General features: G+C 46.9%; 1 protein-coding gene across 7 annotated transcripts in view; it reads right to left on the bottom strand.

Annotated features, from left to right (window-relative positions):
- The window catches only part of ACACA (acetyl-CoA carboxylase alpha), a 192286-nt gene that overhangs the window by 137244 nt on the left and 42330 nt on the right, over positions 1-12712 (bottom strand). For 6 of the 7 annotated variants that reach the window (XM_044429886.1, XM_044429884.1, XM_044429885.1 and 3 more), the window contains 7 exons: positions 12072-12181; positions 11243-11324; positions 10972-11070; positions 7687-7793; positions 7061-7171; positions 5571-5780; positions 3261-3431 (listed from right to left, as the gene is read on the bottom strand). In XM_044429886.1, coding sequence (XP_044285821.1) covers positions 3261-3431; positions 5571-5780; positions 7061-7171; positions 7687-7793; positions 10972-11070; positions 11243-11324; positions 12072-12181 — 890 coding nt within the window. Of the gene's footprint in view, positions 1-3260; positions 3432-5570; positions 5781-7060; positions 7172-7686; positions 7794-10971; positions 11071-11242; positions 11325-12071; positions 12182-12712 lie in introns of those variants that run through there. The other variant, XM_044429887.1, reaches the window with a different exon arrangement.

Raw genomic sequence — 12712 nt, 5'->3', positions numbered from 1 at the left:
ATTGGGCATTATGAGCCTTGGCAATCTCTCAGTTACATCACTAATCTGTCCTCCAAGGAGACAGAATCCCCAATATACATATGTTTCCATCCCACACAACAGGGAGTCTCCCACAACTAACACCAAGCCTTGGTCGCACTGGAGCTAGTTGGTTGATCTTTACCAGGTGGAATGTACCACCCGTACATCTGACAGTTTTCACTCCTTTCTCTAATCCTTGTCCAGCTCTCCTTGTGACACATTCTGTGTACAGACTGAACAGAGTGTCTCCAGATCTGTTCTAGAACTAACTTGTCCATGATTCAGCTTATGCATCATGACAATCAAGAGCTGAGGCACAGCCATCTCATCCAGAACCAGTCATGGCTTCTTGGGATCTGTCCAAGCAAAGGCTTTGCTGTAGTCTATGAAGCACAGGCTGATCTACTTCTGAAATTCTGATCTATGTAGCCAATGCATATCTGCAATGATTTCGAGTGTCTTTTCCTGTTGGGGAACTAGCCTGAACAGATTAAATAAATAGATTATAATTTAATTTACTAAATAGAGCTGCCAGGTTGCTGACGGGGACTGGGCGTTGTTCTCACATAACCCCAGTCCTCCGTCAGCTTCACTGGCTTCCCATCAAAGCCCGGGCCCAATTCAAGATCTGGTTATCACCTACAAAGCCCTCAATGGCTTGGGACCTGGTTACCTAAAGGAGCACCTGCATCCATACTTGCCCTCCCGCCCCTTGAGATCGGTGGCAGAGGCCCTCCTCCGGGAACCCTCTGTGAAAGATATTAAGAGACAGAGTACCCGGAGGAGGGCCTTCTCTGTGGTGGCGCCCCACCTACGGAATGCGCTCCCCAGAGAGGTCCGCCTGGCGCCGTCACTATTTGTTTTTCAGCACCAGGCCAAGACCTTTTTATTTAAACATTATTTTAATTATTGATTTATTTATTGGTTTTAAATTATTAAGCCAGGATGTTTCCGTTTTTATGTATTTATGTATTTGCATTGCTATTTATTTGTCGGAAGCCGCCCTGAGGTGTATGCAAATGGGGCGGCATACAAGAATTCCAAATACATACATAAATAAATAAAACAGAGCAGCTTTCATTTTGCTCTTCCTTCAAAGGAGCCTGTCATCCTTTTATCTTTTCTGCATAGTTCTTCTGTATATTGTTTCCCTTCTTTTTATTTTCTCTTGGTCAAATAGTATGTTCCCTCGTTTGTCGTTCAGCACTCATCATCTACGTTTGAATTTCCATTGGATTTCTTCTGGAAGAGCTTGTGTTTTGCCTCTTCTGTTATTCTCTTCTATTTCTTTGCACTGACCACTGTGGTAATTCTTGTTATTTCCGTATGCAAGTTGCTGAGAAGTTGCACTCAGGATTCCGATGGTATTTCTGCCATGTTTTGCTTTTGCTTCTCACCTGCATTTAACAATTACTTTCCTTCTATCATTTAGGCCATTTCATCCTTTTTGCCAGGAACTGTCGACAGTTTGGCCTTTTGGCCCCACGGTGCCCGTGGTTCCAGTCCACGCGTCTTCTGGTGTGCGGTCAACTGAGTCCACCTGCAGTGCCAGTCTGTGCATCACATGGACTTTAAATTCACCAGGAATGCTATTTAAAGTGCATTTTGGCACGAGCGCAGCTTCGCCGTCTCCTGCTTCCAATCTCCTCTTTTGCCTCAGTATTAGAATTGCTCCGATTGCACAGAGTCTGCCATTTCCAGAGTAAAACGTTTTCATGCTTGTCCTATTCCCGGCCACTTTGTTTATTCACGCTGAGTACTACAGAGTTTAACCATTTCATTTCTTATTTGGGAATTCCCAGTCTGCCTAACATTCCGTGTTCCCACTGTATGCATTGCGGCATCGACCTTCCTTTCACCTCTACCCGCCAGCCACCGGACTCCATTTCAGCTTTGATCTAGTGCTGTCATTAGCAGCCATGTGTGAAGAATCTGGTCTGGAGGTAGGAACCTGTCCTCAGCTCAGTCCTATGAACTCTGACCCACCTTCTCTCTGCCCTAAAGCTGCACTGCGCTGATTATTTGCATGTAAATGTATTTGCATTTACAGGGGTGTCAGGCAGAAACAGAGTCATGACTCCAGAATATGCACATGCCCCCCGCCACCCCCCCCGCCCCCGTTGTGCAAGCAGAATTCTTTCACAAATGTGACTCGTAGGCTTTGGGTAATTTGGTGGGTTGCACAAAGAGCTTGCTTTGCCCAAATGGGGGTCCTTTGGGCGACTTCTTTTCTTTTCTCTTCTTTTCTTTTCTTTTATAACTTCTTTTATATCTTTTATATTTTTTATTTATTTTATATTATTAATGTTAATTTTATATTGTTATTTTTGTATTGTATTGTATTTTATTGTGTTGTAAGCCACCCCGAGGCTTCGGCAAGGGGCGGCATAGAAATGTTCTAATAATAATAATAATAATAATAATAATAATAATAATAATAATAATGTTTCTCAAGCGTTCGCAGATCTGATGCTAGCTCAGCTCCTTTCCTGACCAGGAAGCCCCAGTGGGAAACCCACAAGAGGAATAGCATCCTCGGCCCCATGTTCCCCAGGAACTGGCATACAGATGCACACTGCCTCAGGTACTGAAGGCAGCAAATGCAGCCATCAAGACTAGCAGCCACTGGCCGTTTTCCCCTCCATGAATTTGCCTCATCCCCCTTTTAGAGCCATACAAATGGGTGGCCATCACAACACCGGCTGGTAAAGGATCCTATCCAATCATAGGCAGCTGTGCAAAGGTGGCCATCCTGATCATCACACCTGAATCTCTCCCCAACCAGCTTCATGGGTTGGCCCCACTGGGTTTGAGTATTACAAGAGGGGAGGAAAACAATGCTTCCCTCTACACCGTTTTCCCCACCAGACATAACTCCGAACGCCCCGTCGCATCTCCCCTTATTCACCTTGAAACCAATCCCATAAAAAGAAACCGCACACAGCCCTGAATTTCCATACTCACTTGCAGGCCCTCCCCCACACTCCAGCAATTAGCCCTTAAGCCAAATCACATGATCCTTGTGTTTGCAAAGCCAAATCTCTCTATTTCCTTCACCTTATCACCACTTAGATCTTGGCTCAGGTGCAACAGAGATCCATGAGTCATTGCTTACAACACTGGGATCAGCTATTGGCAGCTTCTCCGTGCCTGCAGCCGAGCTGGTTATTCATGCTGAGGTTCTGCCCATGAGGCCCGGGCTTTGCAACCCCACTGCAACCATCTGCAGCCTGACTCACCTGGAGCTGAGCTGAAGGCAAGTTGACATCCGCCACCATCTCTGTGCAAGGATGCTCCACCTGGAGGCGAGGGTTGAGCTCCAAGAAGTAGAAGCTGCCGTCTTGGCTGTAAAGGTATTCCACCGTTCCAGCACTCACATAACCCACCATCTTGGCGAGTTTCACTGCACACTTATAAAAGGAAAGAAAGGGAGTAAGGGAAAGGATCGACTCAACATTTAGTTCCAGGAGTTCTTACTTCTTACAACATATGTTAACTAAGAAACCTATCCGGTTCACCCAGGATGGAAACAGCTTTGAGTTAACAGCACATTTCCTATTTTCAAAACAGTAGATCAACCATTTCTCTGCTACTTTCTTCTACTAGTGGTTCTAGTAGGCCCTGAAAGTTGATACACATACATCACCTGGGAAAGCACAAACTGAATGACAACCAATCCCCAGAAGGGCAAGAGACAGAACTTCGCATCTCCCTTGACACCCAAAGCGGTAAAAGAGGAAGTAAAGACAGAGAAGAGGGCCAAACCCCAGATCATCTTAAGATAACCTGACTACAAAATTCAACCAGGTTTCCCTCTCCTATTCTGATTCCCCTTTACCTGCCCTGCTCACCCCAACCCCACTTTTTGATAGCATCTTGCCAAACAAAGCGCTTCAGGGATCTTGAAAGCTTGCATGCTTTTGTTGCATCAACAGACATTATACAGGCCAATAATTTTGCCATTTTTCTTACGGCCAACATGGCAGCCTTTAGTTTTTGTACATACTCCCATATGCAGCCATCTAGCTGTTAAGTGTACTTGTGCAAGGCCTAGCTTCCCGTCCATCCATCAGGCTAGGAAAATAAGCTCAAGAAATTGCTTTTTTTCCCCAGTGGCAGCACCAAATTTACAGAACCACACCCTGCCCCACTGGCCCCACATGCATCGAAAACAGCTGTGTTCCTAGTTTTATGCTAGCTGCCTGATCTGTTTTGGCAACTTGTTTTGACGTCTGATTTCATGTATTACTTTCTGACGTTCTGACTCACCGTTCTGCCAAAATAGCACCTCCGAGGCAACTTAAAGTTAAAAGGTGCAACAAACTTTGAAAACGTGCCAATCAAAGGCATTTCCCCCACTCTTCTAATGCACGTTAATGGAATCCAGGGGTGGGCAGCTTCGGGGGCTCTGGGGGACAGTTGTACCTCCTCCTGCTCATGGAGGTACTTTTAAAACAAACATTGCAAAACAAAAATAGCCTGTCTTCAAGCTGATTTCCAGCCTTCGGCTACTCTGCAGCAGCTTTGTTCTAAACCCACGTGCCGTGTTCTCTAATGCCTAACGGTATAAATCTCTGGTGGAACGCTAAGGTGCCGTAAGGCCTTCTTACGCTGCGAAGACTGAGATAGCTCTGTTAACATATTGTAGGACAAGACTGTTGCCCAGGTCGCTGCTGAGAAATTTATACAGCATACAGCCAACGAACAGGACGTTCAGCAAAGTGAAACAGAAACGGTTCTCCTGCATTCCTTTTAAAGTGCCGATGCCAGGAATGAAGCAGCCCGAGACCGTCTTCCCGCAAAGACGATGCTCTCCCACTGAGAGGTGCGCCCTCACCTGCTATCCCATGACCACAGTGGCCAACCAGCCCAAGGGTGACTCCTCCTGCTGGGGCTGGGACAACACCATGACTCACACGCATGGGCTCCGCAGGGGTAGGGTATGAACGGTGGGCTGTTGTTGCGACATGGGTTATAGTGCTGTTGGAACTCGGGCGTGCACAGAGATTGCGTTATCTGTTCTGCCTCCATTCTGCACAGTCTCACGTGCCTTTTGCTCCACTGTCTGGGCAGTGACAGATTGTGTGTGAATGTGTGCATACACATCTGCACGAGTTAGAGTTGCACAGACTTGTCCTCCTGTACAGAGTGCTCCCGTATGTTTTGGCCATGCCTTATGGCCATCTCTTTTGAGGAGGAGGCAATAATGCGGATAAATTTTGTGGCAGTGCATAATCGTTACTTGGATACTCAGAAACTGAAACTCTTGGCTCCACTGCAGAGTTCTCCAATTCTCCTAGTCTGCACCCACTTGTGCTAGCAAGCTATCTGTTGCAAACGGTGGGTTGTTTGTGGTTAATAAAGCATAATTTGTTAGTATAGCTGAGTTCAGACCATAAGAGAGCCATGTTTCAATTCAGTGCTTGAGTGGGTTACCACGTTTCTCTAAGCCCAGCCACGCACTGTTTTGCCGCTTCGTTAGGAAGGGGATTCTGAGTATTTCAGCTAAAAGAAGCCACGAGCGTAAACAGTACAGAATTCCCACCTACCTGTTCCATGTGCTCAAAGACGGCCAAAGTGGCGATCGAGGCCGGGGCCTCCTCGATGATCTTCTGGTGCCGACGCTGCACAGAACAGTCACGGCCAAAGAGGGAGATGGCGTTGCCGTACTGGTCTGCGAGGATCTGCACTTCCAAGTGGCGGGACTGTTTGGCAAGGCGCATGACGAAGATGGGGGACCCTGGCACTTCCGCCTGGACCTGAAAAATCAAACAAACACAGCCGGGGACACATCAAGGAGGTCTCCCACCCTCTGAATTCATCTCCAGCTTGGCTAGTTTAGCGAGTGTCCAGTCACAAGAGCAGAAGACCCACCCTGAGAGCTCAGGCCAGGGGCTCCCCGAGTCAAGCATTCTGCTGATGCGGTGGCCGGCCCGCTGCCCGCAAGCGGGATGCGAGCGTGCAGCACCACATTGCCCAAGCTCCCCAGCAACTGGCATTCATTAATTGAGCTCTACTTGGGTTTCCCACCAACCAAGTTGGTTAACCCAGAACTGGGAATCTGGAGTTAACAGCGGGACTTTACCTTTTCAAAATGGCAGGATCAACCACTGTCAGATACTTTCATGTTTCCATGGGTCCTAGCAGACAATGAACCCTGAACCCACCGATTTGAATGTTTTCAAACCCCGATTCCTCCCATCATTTTAAGACTCTGGCCCTGTAGACATCCTGCTTACAACATCCAACCTGATGGAGAGATCTGGAGATCTCGGAGGCTTTCACGTTTTGAGGGCCTAATGAAGGCAATATGCTGGATTTCAACATTCTTCTTCCTAGCCTTGTTTTCTGCCTTTTTTTCCTTTTGCAAGCAAGCCAACAAGGCTCACATGGTACTCCTCTTCTCGATTTAAGTCACACAACAACCCTGTGAGGTAGGTTAGCCTGAGAGGCAATACCTGGCCTCAAGTCATCTAGTGAGCTTCATAGTTAATGGCGGCCAGACTCTTGGATCTCTCAAGTCCCAGTCCAACACTCTAACCACTACCTCATACTGTCTCTGACTTCAAAGGCCAAACAGGAAACCAGTGTGGTGTAGTGGTTAAGAGCATGGGACTGGGACTCAGAGGATCTGGGTTGTAGTCCCTGCTCGGCCATGGAGCCAACTGGGTGACTTTGGGCCAGTCACAGACTCTCAGCCCAACCTACCTCACAGGGTTGTTGTTGTGGGGATAAGATGGGGGAGCAGAATGATGTAAGCTGCCTTGAGCCCTTTGCAGGAAAAAGGCAGAATATAAATCAAAAAATAAATAAATAATAAAAAACCCAGGAAACATCACATAAATTTGCATCATTTATACTGCATCATTTATACTGCATCATTTTTCAGCACTTTTCCTGGAGATTGTTTGTTTATTAATAATATAAAAACAATAGAATAACCACAATTATAATGGTATTATTAATTTAGCATCATTGCACGCAGAGCATTCACTACGGTTTCTTCAAACCACAGAAAGAAGCAGCAAAAGTAGCATACCTGTCTAAAAAGGTTGGGGAAATCCTCAGCATTGTTCACTTTCCTGATTCCTTTTCCTCCCCCTCCTTCGGAAGCTTTGATCATGACAGGGTATCCAACTTCTTCGGCTGCCTGAGCACAAGAAGAGTGACTTAATACTTCAAGTTGAGAAGTCTGAGAAAATCTGAAGTGCGGTGGGCAAACAATTCCGTTGCCCTCCCGTGATGCTCTCGCCAGTGGACCTCAGTGTTCTTGTTTAAAAGAAAAAGTGCAAAGAGAGTGGATCCCAGAAGCTCCAGAGCTACCCCCCTGCTCCAGGAAATCTACAGCACCCCACTTCTGAGGCACAGGTCGGACATAACCATGCTAAGAATCTGCTCTCAACTTTAGACGTATCTGCAACACTTGACCAGTTAATAGTGGAAAAAGCCATGCCACGAGCCCTCTGGAAGACATCTTCAGTTTTCCTCTTCCCTGCCTGCCCCTTTTCCTTTGCATTTCTTCCTTTATCGGACGGCAAGCAAGCCCGCATAATCTTGCTTGGCTGATTATGCAGAAGCTGCTCTGGAAGCATTTTGGCTGAGAAAAGGGGTAAAAGTACTTGCAGTCAATAAGCAGGGGGTCGGGGTCAGGATTGCAATGCCTACCCGCAGCCCATCGTCCACATCTGTCACACAGCCCTTCTCATATAATTCCTGGGGGACACTCAAGATGCGCTTTTGAAATTCATTTTCTTGCCAATGCACTTGGAGACCTAAAACACAAAGCATTATTTACATCACCTCGAATTTTAGCAAACCTCCCACAAGACAACCGTCCGTACGACACCCTCCCGCACTGATTGCCTGGTTCTGTTTTGGAATGCTAGAAAGTTCACATCTCAGCATCCCCCAACCTGGCATACGATGTCTTCTTTTAGCCCTTCAGCTAACTGGTGGGGACTATCATGCCTCGCTTGAATCTTACCTTCTCCAGGCTAACCCTTCTCAGTTCCCGCAACCGCTCCTCTTATATACTACTTTCCCACATAAGGAAACCCCCTCAAAATGTTTCTTTGCAGACTTTAGCCTATGGTGGAATGCACATATTTAGACAATGTTTCTTTACTGCCTTATGGGATTGGAGAGGTCCCATAGGGCATCTAGTCCCCCCCCCCCCCCCCCCCGGAAACTATGGCATCCCCGGCAAGTGGCTGCCCAGGCTTTATCTCAAAATTTCCAGCCAGGGATGACTCCACAGCTAACTGCCTCCTCCTACCATCAAACTGCATGGTGACACACGCGCTGGTGACTTCCCGCCTTGACTTCTGTAAGGCGCTCTAGGTGGGGCTACCCTTGAAGACGGTCCGGATACTTCAGTTGGTTCAAAATAGAGCTGCCAGGCTGCTGACGGAGATGGGGCGTTATGTTCACATGACTCCAGTCCTCCGTCAGCTTCACTGGCTTCCCATTGAAGTCCGGGCCCAATTCAAGGTGTTGGTGATGACCTATAAAGCCCGAAACGGCTTGGGTCCTGGCTACCTGAAGGAGCGCTTACGTCCATATATGCCCGCCCGCCCCTTGAGATCTGCGGGAGAGGCCCTCCTCCGGGAACCCTCCGTGAAAGAAATTAGGAGGGTAGGTACTCGGAGGAGGGCTTTCTCTGCGGTGGCACCCAATCTATGGAATGCGCTCTCCAGAGAGGTCCGCCTGGCGCCGTCATTATTTGTTTTTTGGTGCCAGGTGAAGACCTTTTTATTTAAGCGTCATTTTAATTGTTAATATTATTTGCTTATTTTATCTGGCCAGGGCGACTTTATATTGTTATTTCTTGCATTTTAATTTATGTTGTGAGCCGCCCTGAGGCTTCGGCGAATGGGGCGGCATAGAAATGTTTTAATAAATAAATATGCAACAAATCCAATTCTGTCAATGAGTGGATGACAGAAAAGATGTCTGACAATCCGTGAAACATAGACCACAGATTTTACAATCCCTGGGGAGAGTAGCTGGGAAGAAATGGATTTTCTGAGCAAGGATATCTTGCCTTTGAAGGGAAAGTTAGGGCCTATTTGCTTCACAAGACTTCTGGGGTTGGAGGAGGTGAAATCAGCTAGGACTGACTTGTTGGAGGAGATCAACAAAACGGCCAGTCAAGCTGCAGGAACAGCATCATGGCTTGCTTCCTCTCATCTTTGGCATGGATAGCAGGTTTGTTTGTTTGCTTGTTTGTTTGTCTGCTTTAGATATTTGTATGCCGTCCTTTGCGAGAGCCTCAGGACAGCTTACACAAATAAAATGCCTATACATAAAAGTATAGCATAAATAAATTAATGACCCACTCAGGCTGCAATTAAAATATGGTAATAAAATTCAATATTAAAACTTGTTAAAATATTGATTAAATAAAAAGGTCTGAACCTGGCACCGAAAAACATATAATGACGGTGCCAGGCAGACCTCTCTGGGAAGCACATTCCATAGTCGGGGTGCCACCGCAGAGAAGGCCCTCCTCCGGGTACTCTGTCTCCTAATGTCTTTCACAGAGGGTTCCCAGAGGAGGGCTTCTGCCGCTGATCTCAAGGGGCAGGAGGGCAAATAGGGAAGAAGGCTTTCCTTTAGGTATCCTGGTCCCAAGCCGTTTAGGGCTTTATAGGTAATAACCAGCACCCTGAACTGAGCCCGGACTTCAATGGGAGCTGATAGAGGATTGGGGTGATATGAGAATAACACCCAGTCCCCGACAGCATCCTGGCAGCTCTGTTTTGCACCATCTGAAGTATCCAGACTATCTTCAAGGGCAGCCCCATGCAAAGCGCATTACAGAAGTCCAGCCGGGAAGTAACCAATGCGTGTGTCACCGTTGCCAGGCAATCTTCCTCCAGGTTTTGGCTGGCCACTAAATATGCCCTCCCTAATCCTTCCCTTTGAAGGCTTTGTTCAACTGCTGGCTCAGGGACCTTTACTGGAGTTACTCTGCCGGTGTGTTTCTCCCCCACGTGAAGGAACAAGATCTAGCATGAGTGTCATTACGTACTGTACCAGCCATGTGCTCCTTGTATCTTTAGAAACAGTCAGTTTCGCTAGCTTTTTAATTGCAATCCATTATACTTCTCTTCTGCCCAATAACCCAAATTCTCTAAGTATGGCCTTGCCTTGAATGCCTATAGGAAAGAAGAGCAGAAGGCTGCAACCACCCCCCGTGAAAGTCCAGCGCGGGGCCCTGTTCTACCACTGGCGCTTTTATAATCTTACTGCTAAAGGACAACAGGCAAGGCAGAAATTGCATTTCCTCTTTCGCACAGCAACACTCCCATTGCTCAGCCAGGCTGCCATTTTTTTTCCATACAGTGGGACAGCGTTATTGATAGAATTTTCAGTGGAGGTGTTGAACCTCCGTCTGCTCAGGGGTCTGATTCAACTTTAGGGAAACTCTCAGACCAGCACATTCCAGCAGTGCTTGGGGCCAAGGTCCAAAGTCAAGGCGGGTGATGAGGCCGAGGTACGAAAATTACCACCCAAGTGTAGCTTAAGGTTTTCACTGCAAGTAACGAAGCCTTATGAGAGTCATCGCAGCTTTTTAAAATGAGGGGGAAACTGCACCGACGCCAGGAAACTACCAAACACTCAATCATTAGAGCAGGGCAAGGGGAAGTTGGTCCCCAGAGGGGCAGACTGCATCTCCAGATTCCTCTGGATTTGTTCCACAGAGCTGCAGTCAAATGCCCCCAGTTCACATGAATGCTGATGCAATGCTGCTAGGAAATACAAGAGCTGAGAGAGGAACACTGCCTAAAGCTACAAGTACGTACGAAGGCCAGTCACCCCAAGTAGCACTTTACGGGGTCAGTGCATCGTGTTTGTAACACCACCTTTAAATTGCTCTGTGCACAGAGTTTGCGCTATGCATTGCTCCAACTGGCCTAGGCTGATGAGGCCTCACGCCGCTCTTACCGCTGCCACTCCACGGAAGTGTGGGGATGCCTGCCGTTTGGGCCACTATCGAGGAGGCGATCTTATCTCCGAGCGCCCACATTGCTTGGCTTGGTGGACCTGCAGAACACAAAGAAGGAAAGGCTCACCGGAGAGGAGGCAAGACCCCAGCAAAACTGCAGGACACTGACGGCCGGTGGTCTGCCATCCAAAACAAAGGGACCTTGACGACTCGCCCATGGACTCCCCAGAAGACGCCCCCGTGCCGCTCACAATGGCTTTGTTTCCTCACCCATGAAGGCAATTCCATTCTTGTGGAGGAGCTCAGGTAGCTTGGGGTTCTCAGAGGCATGGCCCCAACCAGCCCATACTGCCTGGAGAAGGGGAGAAAGGAGGGGCATCGCTTAGCACGTGTATCAGAGAAACAAACAGCAACAAGCATACAAGACTCAGCAGTCATTTGAGGCCATTTGTCTCGATATTGTATGCAGAAATCGAACCGTTCCTGTCGAGAGGGAATTTGATTCTGAGCTAGATGATGAGGACCCAGGAGGGGTCAAACAGTGATGGCTAGAGGAGGAAGAATGGCGAGAGGGAGTCTCGGGGAGTGGCAAAGGAGCATTCGAAGAAAAGGGCATTGCTATTTGACAAAGTGATTCTGTCTGGTAATTCGTTGCTTGCAAAGTTTTTATGTTGCTTATTTCTGTGCTGCTCAATAACCAAGGGTCTCCAGGCGGCTTACACGCTGCGTTCACATGTGCATGTATACAGTGACACACTTGACTGAAAGGAAAAATTCTGGATCTAGTCCATGGCGCTTTAATCTGGAGAGCAAACCCTACGCTTATACCTCTGCTTTTTGCCTCCCTAGGAATCTTCATCTCTCACATTCCAAAGGGTCATTCCTGGTATCAACATCACGACTACTAATGAAGGTAGAAACCAAAATATGTGGCTTTTAAAATATTTTGAAATTACTGTTGTTAGGCTACTCATCTTTCTTATATGGATACAACTGACTGTATCCACAGTACATTCACAACAGATAAAAAATACCTTAAATTAATTAATAAATCCCCTCATTCTTTACTTTCTAAATTCCAGCTTTCCTTTTCCCTCACCTGCACAGGAATCCGTTTTGCAATATCGAGGATCAGTTCCACATTTGCATAGTTATTGTTGTTTGGGCCTCCAGGTACTGGGACATAATGATCCGCCATCTTGATATATTCTACAAACAGAAAAAAGGCATTTAAAAAAATTTAGATTGCATGTCCAGCTGAACAGGGTATAAAAACCAAAAACTGATTAAAACGCAACTCAGGTAACATTTATATCACGGAGCAAATGCTGAAGTTTTATATTACACCCTAGCATGGGTTTGTTCTGTATTCTTCCTGAGAGTGCTCCCAAACCCAAGCCTGCCGGGAAGGTGAATCTGCTTGTTTAAGACGTGGGCTGTTTGCTTGGAATTTCACACACCCACACGCGCACACACACACACTTTTAGTGGCTTCTTGAGTGCCAATGCACCCCCATCCGACCCCTGAAAATTGGACAATGCTGCCCTGGGGCAACAGGTCCAAAAGATTTCGGTCCTAATGATCCAAAAAGTAACTGCATTTATTTGAAACAGAAATGGAAATAAATATTTTGAATATTCCTTTCAAAAATGGAAACCTTTACATTAACCACCTATTGGAAAAGCAGAATTAAATCAATTCATATTAGGAATCAAGTAGTGAGTAAAGGTATACCTGTC

The sequence above is a fragment of the Varanus komodoensis genome, unplaced genomic scaffold, assembly GCF_004798865.1.
Source record: "Varanus komodoensis strain SLA01 unplaced genomic scaffold, ASM479886v1 scaffold20_1, whole genome shotgun sequence".
Taxonomy (NCBI): domain Eukaryota; kingdom Metazoa; phylum Chordata; class Lepidosauria; order Squamata; family Varanidae; genus Varanus; species Varanus komodoensis.
This window is presented reverse-complemented; position numbering and strand designations above follow the sequence as displayed.